Here is an 18,915-nt window from a genome sequence, read left to right on the forward strand (position 1 = left end):
CAAATAAAAAAAATATTCCTCTTGATATGTATATATATATATATATCAAGAGGAATGTTATATATTATTATATAGTTATTATATATCAATAATGTTTTTCATTTATATAGGTACCTATACTCTGACAGTCTTATAGTGTATCTACCTACGCTGTAGCACTTGAATGTAATCCAAAAAATAAACATACATTTACATCATTTTTGGTAGGTACTTATATCACGAGTTAATAACGTTACATAAAACCATATTATATAATATTATATGAAAAAAAAAGAACTAATCAAAAATCTATTTTACACACAAACACGCTTCAAGCGTTTATCATATTACAATATAATATGAATATTATATACTAAATAGATATAAATTAGTATAATAATAATATATTATACTTTTAAAAAATATAACAACAACATTGTATGATATTGTGTTATTTGAACATTATTATTGTACACGATACGATTTAGGCTTATTATTAGACGAGTGCAAACAGGCGGTGAGCGGCGGACGGTCGCCGCCGCCGTCGTCGATTGTTTCGGTGGGGTGGTATAGTGTAAACCGCGCGGAAAAGGGTGCGCCCGCCGCCGCTTGGACTTTTTCGCGGGCGTCCGGTGGGCGGTCGGTCCGTCGCGGCCGGGGCGAGGTGGTCGGCGGCGGTGGGCAGACCGCGCAAGCGCGCGCACACGACGGGGACGGCCGATGGGCGGACGGTGGCCGATTAGCCGGGCCGGAAGGAGGAGGACACCTGTGCCCCGCGGGAAACGCCCGGGCGCGCGTTCGATCGACATCCGCCGCCGCCTGCGTATACCTGTCGCGCGCGCGGATTATACCTGTTTTTTGTACAGCGTTATCGTATTAACGCGTGTGCGTGCGCGTATGTGTGCGTGCGTGTGTGTGTGTGTGTGTGTGTGTGAGTAACGTGCGTGTGCGAGTGCTTACCTATTCACACTTCGACCCGTCTGCTCCGCCGCCTCATCCACTGCCGCCGCCCCTTCTTCTCGCGCGTCTCTCTCCGCGAACGATATCATACTCGAGACGCGGCGGTAGTCTATGTTTGACGAGCGGACGCGTTCGGTCGACGACCACGACCACGATCACGGTGACCGCGTTCATTCGTCAGTTTTCAAAATAATATATAATATTATTAATATTGGGTGTTATATAGATCGAGCTTCGGTATACCGTTCCGTTTTCGTCGTCGTCGTTACCGAGAAATTTTTTCTCCTCCAGGTTTTTACGCCCCGTGAAATCGCCGCCGCAGTAATAACCTCCGCTGCAGCTGAAGCCCAAATCATTAAATAGCTTTCACGCGCCAGTCGCGTATGACCGTCGTCGTGATGCGTTATTGTGTTCCGTCGACGATCCGTTGGCGCGTCGATCGGAAATCGGAGTTCGCCGAGAAGACACGGTCGTAAGTCGAGTAAGTACCCAACTTAGTTGATTGAGTATAGGTGGCGAGTATAGGTACCCAGTGGCGTGCTGAACAGTCATTTTTTGAGTTAGTCGCCTCAAAGAAAAAAATTCGGGGTGGTTTATTGGATGTATCGTGTGCAACTCGGCACCTGTTATACTGTTATATAATCTTATAATGGTTGATGTATTTTATAAGAATATCGCCTATTTTATCGTATAGGTACCTTAAATTAATATTTATAATTTTTAATAAAAACAAAAAAATAAAAAATAGCAAAAGAACTGATGGTAGTGGGGTGGATGGTCAAATTGTATGGTTTGTCTCAAGTCTGAAAAAATGTTCAACACGCTACTGTTATATCTACCTATCGATGAACACTTCATTGAAGTACTACAAAATATATAGTACCTAATAAATAATAGATTGATATATATCATCGATGAATACGGTTGACGGTGCGGTGTCAGTTTTTTTATTTCGCGGAAAACCTAAGAACCGTAACCAATTTCATAAGTATTTGTGAAAATGAGTTTAATCTGTATGATTATCGCATTGCGAGCAGTTAATATACTAATACTATATCCTATTATTGAACTAGGCGCGTTTAATAAATTGCTCGACCAATCAACGAGTTCTCTGTTCCCCTCTCTCTCTATATATATATATAAACATCATATTTAACGGGCATTTATATGAATATAATCCACCAAAAAAAAAAAATAGTATTTTTCTTATTCTTATTTTTTTTTTACAAATCGAGCATATTATCATTTAAGACGTGATGTCTTATTTTAGTACGATCATCTCATGATTATTGTTGTATAGTTTTTCATTTAGTTTAAGTGGGCTTTCTTTCAGTGCGACGTTTATTCATCAATATATAACGGCAATAGGTACAATGGAAATAAAAAAATATCTCATCATTGTGTAGGATTGACATAAAACCATTTATATCTTTGAATCTTTCGTTGTTAGATTCCATCTATAGCATAAGCTAGTTTGTGATTAATTATCGATCATTTTATTTAATTCAATAAAACGTCATCGCACATTTTGGCCTATACCTAATGTCATATATAGGAGTATAGAATATCTATGTACCTATCTATTTCCCTATTTACCTCTCCGCAAATTGTGTAATTTTAATACCTCATTGTGCATGTTTTCCATAGTTATAATACCTAATGGCTAATATTTTTTGTACATCATAATAATTACACAGTAAATATCACTAATGTAGTTTTTTTAACTATATATAATGAAAGTATAGTAATGTAAAACTTGTTCCGCGGACATCAGTAAAGCCGTATCGATATACTTATATACAAGTATTATAATATGTAAACTTTAATCGTGAATTTATAATTATATTTTTATTATTTTTTATGAAATATAATATACCCATATAAATAAATATATTTTTAAAATTACTTAGATTAGATAGAATTTTTAGGTAAATTTTGATGAACAATAAACTTCTTAGTAAAGTTGATTGTCTGGACATTTGTCAATTGAACTTAAAAAAGTTATTTTCTAAACATTTCCTAAACAAGTTCGGAATATTTTCTAAATAAAAAATGGACAAGTCGAACACGGAGGTAAATAATTTATATAAATGCATAAACACTATTTTTGAACTAAAATTTGAAAAATCCTGTAGCAAACCCTGAAGCTTTTAATATGCTATTATTATTTTAACGATTAATTTTTAAATTAGGCATACGTATAATAACTAATAAATTCTTCTTTATCATTGATAAGTTTTAATATCAAATCATTTTTTCCTAAGTTTGATCTGAATAGCATAAAACATGTTAATAAGATATAAAATAGAATATATTAATGTAATAGGACTATAACATTATTATATATAGATACAAAAATATTTATCATAATATTGATAAAATTATCTTTTTTTGTTAGATGTTTATAATAATAAAACTTTTTTTGCATTACTCGTAGCCCGTAGGTAGATTTATAAAATATTAAAGTTCTTAGTTTTGTAATTTGTGTTGTTTTATAAATAACATCTATAATTTTCTAAACATCATATCCACAGAAAAATTAAAAATAGTTTTTATAATTTAAAACTAATATATTATATATGATCAACGCACGAAACTATTATAGTATTATTTTTTTAAATAATAGTAATGTTAGTAATGATGGTTTAGTAGATATATCTAATAATCACTAACTCAATACATTTTTATTTGTTTATATGCAAATTCAAATGTAAAGTGTATTATGTATAAAGAATTATATTTATAGACTTATAGTATTATTTAAAATGTTCATAATATACATGCATATTATATGTTATAAATTGGAGAATTATTTTGAAAGTATTTAAAATATAAAACTAATTAAATATATATTGTAATCATATATTTTTAATTTTTAGTTATACTTCTCTTCGAGAGAAAATTATAGTGGCTAATATTCTATATACATTTTGGTTATTTACGTTTATTGAATGTATAATGATACTAACGAATTAACTTTATAGGTATAAATGACCTATAGGGTAATAGAAATATATAGGTTATCTATATATTGCTAAATTATAAAATATTAAAAATTTAAAACAAGTATTAATATTGTCGAATAAATAAGTTATTATATTAAATATAATTTATAACTAATGTTGTAACGTATGCAGTTATGCTAAGTATCTATCTTAGTAGTCAACTACAATTTTAATAAGTATATTTGAATTTGTCACAAAGATTATATAAAAACAATTTTTCCACTTTTTTTAACCTAAGAAACGATAGAAAATTTCATTTTTATATGTTGAATACTAAAAAATTTAAAATGTTGATAATATTAAATTAAAATACACTATTAATGATCTTTCATCATATACATCTTAACACGAAACGTACTCGCGCATATACTTGACCAATTGCCTATATTTAACTCCTTAAAAATGGTCAACATTAATTAATACCCTTAAATTTTGATAAAATATAAACTTAGTTTTAAAAAACTTTTTTTTTAAAACTGTATCATTAAATTAATATATATATTTTACTTTGAAGCTAGGTCTAAAGTGAGCACTTACCTTATCATTACTCCTTTTGCATTCAGTAACGATTATTTTACGTATATTATTAACTCATGGAATATATAATTTTTTTTAGCTGAATGTATTTTTTTATAACCAGCTTACTATTGTATTCTTAAAATGACTGTATGTATTATTCAAATTGTATATTTAATATAATTTTAATTATTTTATTTCAGAATATTTTGATTTTCAAGTGGTCACAATTATTAAAGTAATTCCTGTATTAAAAATTGTGTGGCACCCACGAACAAAGCAGTGAACTAATTAGTTTCTTGATTAGTCAATTTCAATAAAAAATAATAAAATTGAAAAAAATATGGCCAACTCTACGTCAGTGACTAAGTGTACTGATTTTTCCGTGTCCAGTCTATGTCGAGACATGAAGACTTCACCTCCTGATCCTGCAATCGTGGTCGGTGGAACCGGAACTAATATGAAATTAACACTGCCTCTAGCTGCTTGCGCACCTTTTTCATCCAATATTAATGGACCAACTGGTAAGTCTCATATGGTCATATTACTCCGTATAATCAAGCTTAGTTATGTAAAAACAATTAGATTTTTAAAAAAAGTTTAATTATAATAGACACTCATAAAAAATAAAAATAAAAGACTTATACAAAATTTGGTTATATACATTATATAATTGTATATACTTAAAGTTGTCTGTTAGTCTTAATATGCTTGATAATCAATAAATTAAATGATTAAATGACTTATTCAGGAAAACTTAATAATAAAAATAAATAAATAAGCTTGATACAATTTATAGGTATACATTTATACAAACCTAATTAAACTTGGATGTAATAAATATTTGTAGATAATTATTAATTCTAAAAATGGTTCCTATATTTTTCATTATTACTTTTGTTTTTATAGAATATGACATAATTTTGGCTAGTTTATATAAACGTTTGGAGAATTAAATAAATTAATAACACAATTAAACAAACAAATAAAATAATAACAAATACAAGAGTAGGGTAAATTAATTTTAAGTATTGGTTAAAGTAGCACCGAGTTCCAAACAACTATGATCAAAACGCAACTATACTTTTTAACAGTTGTACAGTTTTACTATAGTATTTACTATACTTACCTAATATATAAGATAGTAGGTATCAATTGTAATTATCAGGGCTCGGGACTTAAAGCATTTGTTTATTTTTATGGATTGACTTAAAATTTAGCAGAGTGCTATAGAAGTATATGACATGTTACAACATGTTTAGTTATAAAATTTGGAAATGATGCTTTTTTTTTATTTTTTCAATGATTTAAAAAAAAAATGATTATTTCGATTTTTTTTTTTGATTATTTTTGGTTTTTTGACCAGTTTTTATACTTTTTATAGTTCTTTTCAGAAAATCCCTCGAAAAATCTATAGACAATAAGGCAAAATGTCTTAGAGTAAAGTTTGATTTTTTTATAATATGAAATGTTAAACTGTCAAAATTAAATACTACAAATAATACTTAATAAAAAATCTAACATTGGAAATCCTGAAAAAACAATTTATCAATTTAAACCACTCGTATCGTGTATTAGATATATCAAATAATCGGTATTATAGTTCAATAGTGTATAAAAAGTATCAATTAATGATAATCAAGTACTGAAGAGCCATGATATAAAAAAAAAAAAAATAATAACTAAATATATTTTAACATAATTTATTATATGTTAGAATTAAAATATATCTAAACAAATTGTTTATAATTGATATATTATAATAAACATCTCAATCTCATAAAAGTTATGTTAAACCACGTTTAAATCTTGAATTGTTAAAGCTTAAATTGAAAACTAATGTTTTTATTTTTTGCATGCATTACAACACTCATAAAGTATTTACATATGACAATTCAAAACATTAATTCGTATACATGTAGTTTAAAAAAAAAACTAAAATTTCACTAATTTTTATAATATAGTGAAAAATTATGCGTTGTTTGATGTAGGTATAATAAAATAAACATTGATAGCAGTTACATTATTTTTTGAGGAATGTAAAATCAAACTGGTTTTACTTGAAACACCATTTGGGCAATGAAACTATTATTTTACTCTAAATGCTACATTATATTAAACTATATAGTACATTTTTATTTCACTATAAAATTATTTTACTATGAAAGTTATAACAAACACGCGTTTCATAAAATAAATTGCTTATTATTAAAAATGCTATACTTAACATACGTAATAGATATCCTTTTAAATATTTTTTTTTAATTAGGTAAACGTATATAATATATAGTATATTATAGTATATATTATATATTTGAAAATTAAATCGTTACATAGTGTTTATTATAATTCGTACATTACTATTACCGATAATTTATTATATTCTTATAAAAATGATTAAATTGATGTTTATATAATAAAAAGTTAGATACGATTTTATAAGTTTATTTTTAAACCATTTATACACTTATAATTATTAATTTAATTTATTTTTAATCTAAAACATAGTAAATATTAAACAAAAATATTTTCTGACATATACCATAATATTATTTATATACTTCAAGTTAAAATACAATATAATACAACTACATCATTTATTATTATCTTGCCATAATATTGGTTTAAAAAATTATATTAACAACATATAGGTAGAGGATTTAATGTATTTATCGTTATAACAAAAAATGATTATCTATAACCTATGTGTTGAATTCCAATACATCTATTTTTATAAAAATTCAATATTATCAATATCTAAGAATACTATAAGATTTATAAATTCGCGATCATTAGGATTATACGTTATATGTAAGTACGTGATACGAGAAATCTAAAAAATGAAATACGTTCTATGTATTATATGTATTAGGAGTATTAATTTCGTTTAGAACATACGCTAAGACTGAATGATGATACTCAAAGATCTAGATTCTACTACCTATTGCTAAAGTATATTTACTCAGTCAACCCGTAGGCGCCACTGTCTGACAGTGCAGTTCTCTCGGTAGATGACTGTAGAGATATTACAGCTGCATGAAACATTGAATTGTACTTCGAACACTTGACCGTAAATGTAAAAGGAAACAACGTTTTCAGAACATATTATAATCTTGAAACATTATACGTTATTTATACGAAGCTATACCTGTAATAGATATACATATATATGTACAAAAATAAAGTACGTCAAAATCATCTGTCAAAATCTATTGAGACATAGCGACAAGTTCAATACACGTGAGAAAACACATATCGAAATCGATTAACCCCTTCAAAATATAAAAACGCTAACATCTGTAAGATGGATGTAACATTTTAGTCACGAAAACTCTTAACAAAGTCGTGAGTATCTATTGAATCTCAATAGTGTACTGTGTAATATGCTCTGAATTCACAATTATTAATTGCATCGAATCGTTCTATGGTATTTAATATATGATTATAATATATACATAATATATAGGTATGTTATGATATATGCATGAACGTTATCTATACAATCTGATTAATTTTGCACATACTATAAAGTCTCTTATCGGAACACGATTTTTCTCAGTCCTCTAATAATAAAGAACAAAACTTATTTGTTTTTTATTTCCTTGTCGGACATCCATCATCTAGCGCAATGAAATCGTGGAATGATTTAACGATTTTTGCAATAATACGTTTAATTTAAGCCGGGGCCGATAATGGAGATTGAAAAAATTAATTGTGCTTTGTTGGCTGCCATTTGTGCCGACACAATATTATTTGAAAAAATATCAATGTTTCTACATTCCGTTTATTTATGGTCATACATATTTTTAAACGTCCTTAAAATTCGTTTTTAAAACAATCGTTTTTATACAGCTTAGCAGTGGGTATATGTACTAGGTGGGTTCAGTGGTTGCTTAGGCCTCGACGCATATTATTATATACTATAACCGTCAGATAAACACACACATTTTATATAAATTAAATATAATATACCATAAGAATAATATATACATTATAGATATAATGTATTGACAATGAATCTCAAGGCGTTCGGGGTATCGCGGAACATGCTCATGAAACTCCGCTAATATCTCTGCGAGCCGATCGATTTGGCGTGGCTATAGCGTACACCATAAACATTATATTATGTATACAAGTTCCAAGCGGGACAACTACCTATATTATAAACAGTCGACGGCGGGTGAACATGTTCGCAACAGTGGCGGCGAGGGGAAGACATAACATGCGCGCTGGTGCCGGATTAAGACATTTATTGATGCAAAAATTATTTTCTGCCCTTGCAACTAAATATCATCAGAAAAATTAATTTCTCAGTTCCCATTAAGTTAAAGTTCATATGAAACTTTGTCGTCATTATGGCGTGAAGCATTACGTATACAAATATAATATAGGTACTCATAAATTCATCATTATTTGGATTACATAAAAATGGTTACGAATTCAAACACAAAAATATATTTATATAAAATTAATTTTATCGTATTTATTACGCATTTACGCACATAGAATTAACAAAAATACAACGATATAATATTATATCATCGGGCTACGTAAGATAAATGTATAATACAAATTAAACACATCAAACGTATTATAGAAAAATGAGAATAAAAACGGGACAACGAATTAAAAATACTGTAAAACATAAAAAGTAAAGTTTAACAACGTTAAAAATTATATAGACTACACTTACACCTGCGGATAACTGCCCTCCATTGCAGCCTGCAGCCTTCCATTCATAATATGTTTCTTTATCTGAATTCATCGGATGTACCTGCCGATTGACAGACTAAATGGTTGAATATTATACACGATTCAGAGACGTATCAATAAATACGCGTTGGTCGTCGTCATCGTCATTATGTACGGACATAATATAATATATATTATAGTACCCGAAGGCTAAGACATTATATATAGGTACCAATTCATAATAATATACGGTATATTCTCTAATGAAATAATTGTACATTTACACCTACCTATACGTATATAACATATTATATATATAATGGTATATTATTTATACATTTCAGTTTTATTTTTATTATATCTCTGTCCCTTTCTCTAACTTGCTGTTTCTTCTTATCCGCGACTTACACACGCGTTTGATTTAACATGTCGTGTTATAAATGCTGTATTGACGTTATTATACATATAAATATATATATAGGTATATATTATTGTGTATTATACGCATTACACATAGGTGTATACACACACACTCACTCCGTATAGGCAAGGTCGACCCGCGATCTTCGGCGGCGGCGTGCGTACAATATATTATTATACATACATATATATATATATATATATATCTACTCTTTCGGTGGCGGCAGCGGGGTAACCTTCCTCCCCGGCAGACGCGGACGAAAGAATAAAACACATACCTGTTGTTGCGACGAAACGTCGACGACGGTGTCAATGAAATTTGTAGGCGACAACTGGTCTTGTCAGATAATGGTACAACAGCCCCTTTGTATCCATACTATATTATATAGTGAGTGTTTACCATTTAATTTATTACCGTGTAACATACAATCCAGTTAATGTTTGTTTCAATTCAACGCCGTTCCTCCCGCCGCCCGCCACAAGCAGCCTGCCCCGTCGCCGTCCGCAACAGGCTCACAGCAACCGCCGCGCCGCCGTACAGGCATTATACGGCCGCGTGATTTGAATAGTTAAAAGAATACATCGAAACCGACTCAATTAAATTATACGATTTTTAAATTGACCCATCAACATGTCTCCGCCGTTTCTCTTATATATTATGTTACATTATATGTGGTTGCGGCGGCGTGGCGGCAAGAGAGGACGAGTCCATGTTAATACCTACGTAAAACATTTATCAAAATAAAAACGTGGAAATTTGTTGTAGTTTATTTTGTTTTTACACTCTTCAACCGGCATAATAATAATAATATAATGAGTTTATAATTCCGTCTGTACACCACACACGCACGCATGCGCGCTGCGCTGTACTATATTATAATAGGTAACGATGAGCAGGCCGCCGAATATTTAAATTTATATTAATGTATAATCGATGGACGCGAGCGCGGTATACCATATGTACGCGTATAATATATACGAATATACCTACTATATTATACCTATTCTAATATTATAGGTACATATTTTGGTGTTTCGCGACCGATACCTGTTCGTTCCCCGTCGATGTGCTGTTGTTGTTGTTGTTGTTGTTGTTGTTATTATTATTATTATTATTATTATAATACACGTTTTGGATTCGTGTGTCCGAAGGCGCGGCCGATTTGCTCCGCGCGCGAGTCCCGCAGCGGTCGCTGTTAAAAAACAACGCATCGCCGTCGTCTCGCCGCAGACACCGACGGCGTGATTTACGTTTATACGTTTCTGCGGCCGGTGCCGATCGGTACGCGTTTATTCGCACGTTTATTGCGATGCTCGTGGGTATAGATAGGTGTATAATAAAATAAAATAAAAGCGATCTGCTACTATTCCAACCTGTGCCGATCTTGTCGCGTCGACGTGTGCAGACGCACGGGGACGGAAGACTAATTGATTTATTTGCCCTTATTGTTTGCACTCCGAGGCGAACACTTACGTAGGTTTTATCGCATAATTCGATAGTGATGACAATTTAATTGCATATTCGCTAATTTTTTCGTAAAAAAAAAAAAAATGATAAAATCTTTATAATATAAATGTGATTTAATAGCGTTTATAATTGTATGTTTGTATATCGTTATATATTTTATTACTCTTAAAGTACCTATAGGTGTATAACAAACTTTTACCTTATAAAATATTTTGACACATTGCGCTATGAATAGTAAGAATACGTCTTCATATTGTTATGTTATACAATATTATAGTAGCAGGTATCTTATAAATATATAAACTATAATTATATTATCTTAAGGATGAAATAATACAATTTATAAAAACTTGCAATTATAATATTAACAATTTAATGTAATATAATATTTATATTAGGTAAGCTAAACATACCACAATTTTAGATAAGTTATGACATGCTATATTATACAGTATTTTCGAGAACTTGTGTATGATATAAAACTATATGAAATTTTGCGTAATTTCGTAGATGTAATATGCAAAAGCTAATACTATTACTAAACATAATATATAATAGCTTCACCGCTCCAAGCTACATAAAAGGAAAAAAAAGTATATAAAAACAATATTATACAACATATCGTATATTTTTCGGGTTAAAAAAATGTATTAGATACATACTACATTGTATATAAAATGCATTATGAACACGCGATTATATAATTTATAAATATATGACTATACTTGAGTCAATTTTATAAATATACGATTGATTAACAACTCAACTGATGTATTCAATTTTAAAATAAATACGTAATCATTAATATTTATTAGTTAAGAAATTTATTTATAGAACACAGAATATTCCATAATTATTAATTAAGTATTAATTATTTTTATATTTCGTATATTCTATACATACACAAGAGTTATTTAGCTTACAAAAATTAAAATAAATACATTTTAAAATTAAAATGTATATCATTATAGGCTGTTATAGCTTACGAATATTTTATGTAGGTACATTTATAAGTACATTTAGACTACTGATTCAATTATTATATCTATACATAGAAATAATGTCTGCATTTTCTTGATTATTTGCGTTTTTTAAATTTTTGTTTCCTTAATAATTTTATCAATATGAAATTAAAATTTATGCACATCCAATCGGATAAAATATGGTTGCCAATCGGTACATTAGCGTTGCTTATCTTAAGCATATATTTTAATCTATAGTGTAGTAATAATTGTAAAAACAACTTCGTGATTCACTATAGATAAGAGTACACGATTCGGAAAAAGATCATTTAGCCGTTTTGATAAAATGTGAATAAATAAAAGTATTATTTATATAAATTCTAGATAAACCAAGTCTTATATTTTTTTGTGCAAACGAGGAACTTTTTTTTTTTAAGACATTGCAGTAAATCAATAATAAAATTTAAGTACTCAATAATATGCAACAATGTATTTTTTTGGTGATACTTTCAGAGTTTATACAACTTTTCTAAATTAAATTAGAACTTGTAAACTATATGCTTTTACTACAGATCCTTAATTAATTTATGAAATTTGATACTTAAATAATAGGTTTTCCTATAAAGGATTTAGTTGTATGGTAATTTTCATCGAGTATTTAAATTGAATTATACATACATGCACAAGTGAATTTATTTAGTTTATTGGACATGCATGGAAATATTATAAAATATTTATATATTTTATATACTTTTAATAATTAAATATTCAAAGTGAAACATGATAAAATTTTGGTAGAGGAATTTAAAATATAGATATTTAATCATAATAAAAGATAAAACTAGTCTACATATTATTAATATTTTCTCGATTGTAGTTATTAATCAAGAATATGCATAAAATTAATATTATATATTGTTTAACTAAAAAATACGTATCATAATATAACATATTCGTATTATTATAAAATTAAGTTATTATAATGTATTATACTTTTATTGTTATATTATTAATTTTATGTTAATAAGGTATGTTATAATATTTTTAATTTAAAAAAATCAAATTATATTAATAACCCTACAATCCGAAGTACACTCAACTATAATCAAATAAATAATTATTACGATTAATAGTTTTAACTTCAATTCAAGAACATTAAGAAAAATAATAACATGATAATTCAAAATAGTATTAACAATAGTTTTATTATTAAATATTTAAAACAAATTACGTAACATAACCGGTTTTTTATCTTTATGTTTTAAATATATTTTAAATAAATTTAAAATACGGTATAAGGAACTAGAAAATTGAATAACATTACATTTATAATATTCAATTTATCTCAATTGTATGTGTACTAAATTATTTTTAATGATTTCTTTATGTTACTACCTATTTTCTATATCTATAGATGGAATAAATGTTTATTATATTTCATTTTAAATTACCTACTTAAATAAATTATAAAACTAAATTATGTTCTCAGTGATAACATTAAATATCGTTTTAATAGTGTCTATTTTTAAATAAAATTTAATTTTAATTTTGTAGGTATAAATATATTGTTATATTTGTTAATTATTGTACTCATCATCAGTTATTAGTTATTTAATTTCAAATACGAAATTTCGAAATAAATTAATTTAAGTACTTATCTTTAATTTTGATTGCTTATCGTAATTAAATTTAATTAACAGTTGTATACATTTTACATCATTATAGCAGTGTATTATATGGAACTATAATTATTATTTTACATTTCATAATATAATATAATAACTAAGCTTGTTAATTATTAAAATGTATGTAACCTATATATATATATATATATATATACCACTTGGCACTCACAAGTTTTTTCCGTGAGAAGTCTATTTTTCAGTTACGATCAGTTGTATGTTGCGCTCATATTTAATAATTTTCTATTGTTTAATTAAATTTGTTTAAGCTTTCGGGAATTTAATAACTTGATATATTATTTAAAATAAATTGATGTTAGAACCGTGTTTTGAACGCTATATAAGTTTTGGTTTATAATAAATAGGTACGATTGGAATAATTAATTTGTAGCCCGATCGTCGGTGAATACGGTTTTATTTTATTTTTTATTTTCAACCATCGTGTCAGTTGGTCCTAATTTCCACACCCTATTTTCTCGTTTTAAAATGTACATAATATATACATATATACATACGTATATTGTATATGTGTATTCTATATTCTATATTTCTATGCACAAATTAAAACTTACTCTTTCCTGTTGGAAACCCATTCGTGCTGCATGCGATATGTGATATGATACACAATGTTTTGTATCATGCGATATTCACATTTATTATTTATCATCCTACAATAGTATGCATGTTTCTATAACCCTCCGAAGAACATGCTTACGTTATGTAGGTAGTGCTTTTCTTTTGCTGAAATATTCAAGCGGAAATTCTATTATAATTAGGTGAATACGCCCGAATGAAATTTTGTGACTACCTGAGGTCACGTATTTTCATCGAGTCGACGAATAAACTATTCAGACTATTGATTCTTTCGAGTTTATTGTTAGTATTATTTTATTTTTTAATAAGTTTTTTTTATTTTGAAAACGTTTAAATAACACATATAACAATGTACCATTATTTAATAATTTAAATAACATTTACAACTATGTGTTATAAAAGTATATAAATAGTACCTAATTTAAAAAAATATAACTTTAAGTCAAATCGATTAAGTCCGTAATATTCATATTATTTTTTTGAAAATAATAAATTTGCTTATCTAATACAGACATTTTAGTATTTTTTTATAAAATAAAAAAATGTTAAATTTCCATATTACCTGTATTAAATTGCTTATGTCACATCTAATAATAAATGCAGACTTCATATTTTTTATGAAATAAACATGCGCATACATAAAATATATTAAACAATAATAAATATTAATGTAAATAAATTCTCTATTAAAGTACTAAATACCAAAATATATTTATAGGTACCTTATAAATGTATAAGTATACTAAATATAATGCTAACAATATTTTGTTGTCATATTGTGTTAAAAAAATGTTTGATAATTTACACAGCCTTGTAAGTTTGAATAGCGAACAACAGACACATAGGCACACACACATATTCCACCGCAACAATTTTATGACAATAACATTATACACAGCAATATCTATCACCAAGTGCACATACAATAAATAACCACCATACTATAATGGACAGTAGTTGTCATAACTGCGTTTTTATAATAACATTGTTATATTTTATTACATTGACCTCGGTACATGTACGCATTAGAATTATCTCCTTATCTACTCTCGGACTCTATTATTATACTTTTTTTTTTCAATTAAGGGTATATCAGTTACACCTGTAATATATGTCCGAAAAAACTCGATTATTCAAAACAACATCATCGCATTATTATTATGTAAGCTGCGTGAAGTACGTCGATATGATTATTACATAGGGTATCATGACAAAAACTTCCCGCTGTGTGTGAAATCTCTGACTTCCTACTTGGATTTCGTGCGGATGAAAACCCCGCCGAGCGATGATGTTCAGCCCCAATCGGACATTTATTCTATAATATATTTATACACTCGTTTCCTGAGTTTGATTTATCATGGGTTTCCGTTTTATATTTCTTTAACGTCTGTTTCAAGTGAGTGGTTAAACGTTTGGACGTAGCCATTAAAAATGAAACGGTTAAGTTATAGGAAACGGGTGGATAGAATTGAAGGGATAAATTCGTTTTTAACTAAAAAAATATATTACCAACTATAAAGAAATTCATACAGTAGAACAAAATATTGCTTGAATAAAATATTTTGAGTGCTTACAATGTATAAAGTTTTGTATAAAATTAATAATTACTTATTCATTGCAAGAACAAAGTATGTTATAACCTATATGTTATGTACCTATCCTGTATCTTAACGAGGACTATAAATATCTAATTGGTACACAATATTAGGGAAATTCAAAAAACGACTGATAAATTGGTTATCAATAATTAATTTTTCGGTTTAAAAGCTAAACAACTACATATATAATTTAACAAGTGGTTCTTAAAAAGTCTGTCTAACTATAAAAATAAATAAATACATTCTATAAGAGTAAGAATATTGGTTTCAATTATAATACATAATGTTCAAGTTTATACTACTATAATTTTAAGAATTTCTAACATAACAAGATTGCACTGGATATAAATGTGAAACAAAATATAATTAATAGATTGTAAATAAAATTAAGAATTGTTTATTTATTTTAATTAAATATGTGTATTTCGCACAGTTACAACAGTATACAATATTATAATATTTTAAAATACTTTACTTTATAATACTTTTAAAACACTTTAAATTTTCAATTAAAGTTAGAAAAAGTATAAAAACTCATAAAATACAAATGTAAAAGAAAAAATAAATATATTTATACGGTGTGTCATCTTAAAATATCATAAGAAACATAATAAATCTGCAGTTCAGTTCTACTATTCATAACTTAATTAGAAAAATAGAGAAAAAGGGAACAACATTAGCAATAGACATATTATGAGTACAGCGTACTTAGAATTCGTTTATATCATAATTTGTTAGACTAAAACATGAGTATAAGAATGATGTGACTCGAGAGAGAAACTTTAAAATATATGGATAAAAGACGAGTAAGGGAATAGCACCAGAGATATGTTTTAATAAAATATTAAAGTTAGAACCGTACTTCCCAGCTATTACCAGTTAAAAAGTCAAGGCCTTTTAAGAACAAGTGAGTTATCATAGGGTAGGAGAATCTATGATCTTTCCTAATGGAGTAACTGGTGTACTTTAAAAATTTCCATTGAACACGTTCAAGTAAAAAAAAAACGTTCAGATCCCAAATAATAAAACAGTTTTTAAATTTTTCTCCGACGATAGAGCATTTAAGTGTTTTTAAAGGATATAGGTAGTAATCCTAACTCGGCCGGTACACATTTGATGAACCCTAGTATTGAGAAAGCCTCACAACAAATACTTTCAATTTGTCGTAATTTAAGATGTAATGTGGGACTAAATACGAAACTCCAGTCAATAACATATTAAATTTATCATGGAAGTAGATATTTGTTCCATTAATATTTTATTCATATAATGTTGTAACTTGTAGTTATTAAAACTGATATAATTGCTAGGTTTCAATGTATAAATGTAATAATTAACAAATAAAATCCACGAAAAAATATAATTTAATTAATATTAGGTATTGTATATATTTATTTTTCTAATTTTTATTAATATGACTTACCTATTTACTTTTATTATTATTGCTTATTTGATCATCTTCTCTTTTACTTTGTTCAATTTATAGTATTATCGAACTATGAACTTGATGACATGCAATACATCCAGCTTTTTACATTTAAATAATATTATGTAGGAGAAAATTCTGTGATACGATATTTATCTATTTATCCATATATATATATATATATATTTATTTATTTATTATATTATTATATACATTTAAATGATAAACATAACGGATAATTATTCAAATAAATTTAAAGTATTTAATATATTATACCGAATGGCGACTGTAAATGTATTTACAGTAAAAAAAACATGAATTGAAATTCGTTATTTGCTGAAAGAATTCAGCAGGATTCATATATAATTTATTTATACTAAATTATAGGTTCATAAATTCAAAACAATAATTAGAATAAAATATTATAAAAAGTTTTTTTGTTTTTTAAATGGAGTAGTCGATAAGTTATAAAATAGGTTTTGAGTATTTCTCATCATTCAGCATGACACTATAATATAGATTTGTTAAAATGAAAATTAACTGATAAATCATTGTAAAGAAATGATTTTAACTTTTAAGTATACAAGTGCACAGTGAAATTAATTTTTTACGGTAATACAATAAGTTGAACTAAATTTTGAAAAAATAAAAACACTGCATTTATTATATAAAAACTATTATTCCATATATTATTGTTATTGTACCTCGTAAATGCATATAATTTAATACTCATTCCAGTAGCATATAATGACGTTAATGTATTCTGAGATATATATATTTTTAAAAGTTTTCATTTTATTTTGTATCATAAATAAACAAATTACCGTAATTTTGGAATCCATTTATACCAATTTAATTTTCGTCAAAAGTGGGCCATATAGGAAGCGTAATATGGTACACAAACGAATTTTAAAACCGTCAAAAATAACAAGAGTAATAATAATAATGACAATAATAGTAAATATGTATTATGCGTATTATATTATATTATATATTATCTTCGTGAAGAACATCAGTGTTCCCGATACGTTGTTATCGTTATTACTATTAATGAAGTGTATTATTATATATTATTGTGGAAATTGGTGACGACTGTTAGCATTCGCGATATTATATATATAATAAATACACACATATATATACACATAATATAAATAAATATTTATAATAATAGGAGGTACCTATATAAGATGATAGTCGAGCAATTCTCTATTATTAGGTAGATACACGCGTGTAACACCTTTACGGTTTTTTGCGATCATTTGTTATTTTATTATATTATTTTATTATTATTACGTCTATATATATTATATATACATATTATACTTTATACATACAATATATTATTTTCGCATGTCGGTTGGATGAGAAATTCGCCTGAAAATTATCGTGAAATATCACAAATAAGCGCATAATAACGATATTGTACAATTCGAAGATTCATGTGTTTATCCTATTGTGTTTCCCTTCATTATAATATATTATATCGCTTCAGAAAGAGACCGAGAGAGAGAGAGAGAGAAAGAAAGAAAAGCGATTACTGCGTCCACATACACACGCATAGAAAATCTATTGGACAAATATTTTACGTAGGTACGTCTATTATGGCGTGC

The 18,915-nt window shown here is 27.5% G+C and overlaps 1 protein-coding gene across 1 annotated transcript in view; it reads left to right on the forward strand.

The window, feature by feature from the left end:
* The first annotated feature begins 1,077 nt into the window (after positions 1 to 1,077).
* Positions 1,078 to 18,915, forward strand: part of LOC113556973 (paired box protein Pax-6-like) — a 57,749-nt gene continuing 39,911 nt past the window's right edge. The window contains exons 1-2 of the mRNA XM_026962220.2: positions 1,078 to 1,420; positions 4,664 to 4,984. Coding sequence (XP_026818021.1) covers positions 4,804 to 4,984 — 181 coding nt within the window. The 5' untranslated portion in view covers positions 1,078 to 1,420; positions 4,664 to 4,803. The remainder of the gene's footprint in view (positions 1,421 to 4,663; positions 4,985 to 18,915) is intronic.

Source organism: Rhopalosiphum maidis, chromosome 3 (assembly GCF_003676215.2).
Source record: "Rhopalosiphum maidis isolate BTI-1 chromosome 3, ASM367621v3, whole genome shotgun sequence".
Taxonomy (NCBI): domain Eukaryota; kingdom Metazoa; phylum Arthropoda; class Insecta; order Hemiptera; family Aphididae; genus Rhopalosiphum; species Rhopalosiphum maidis.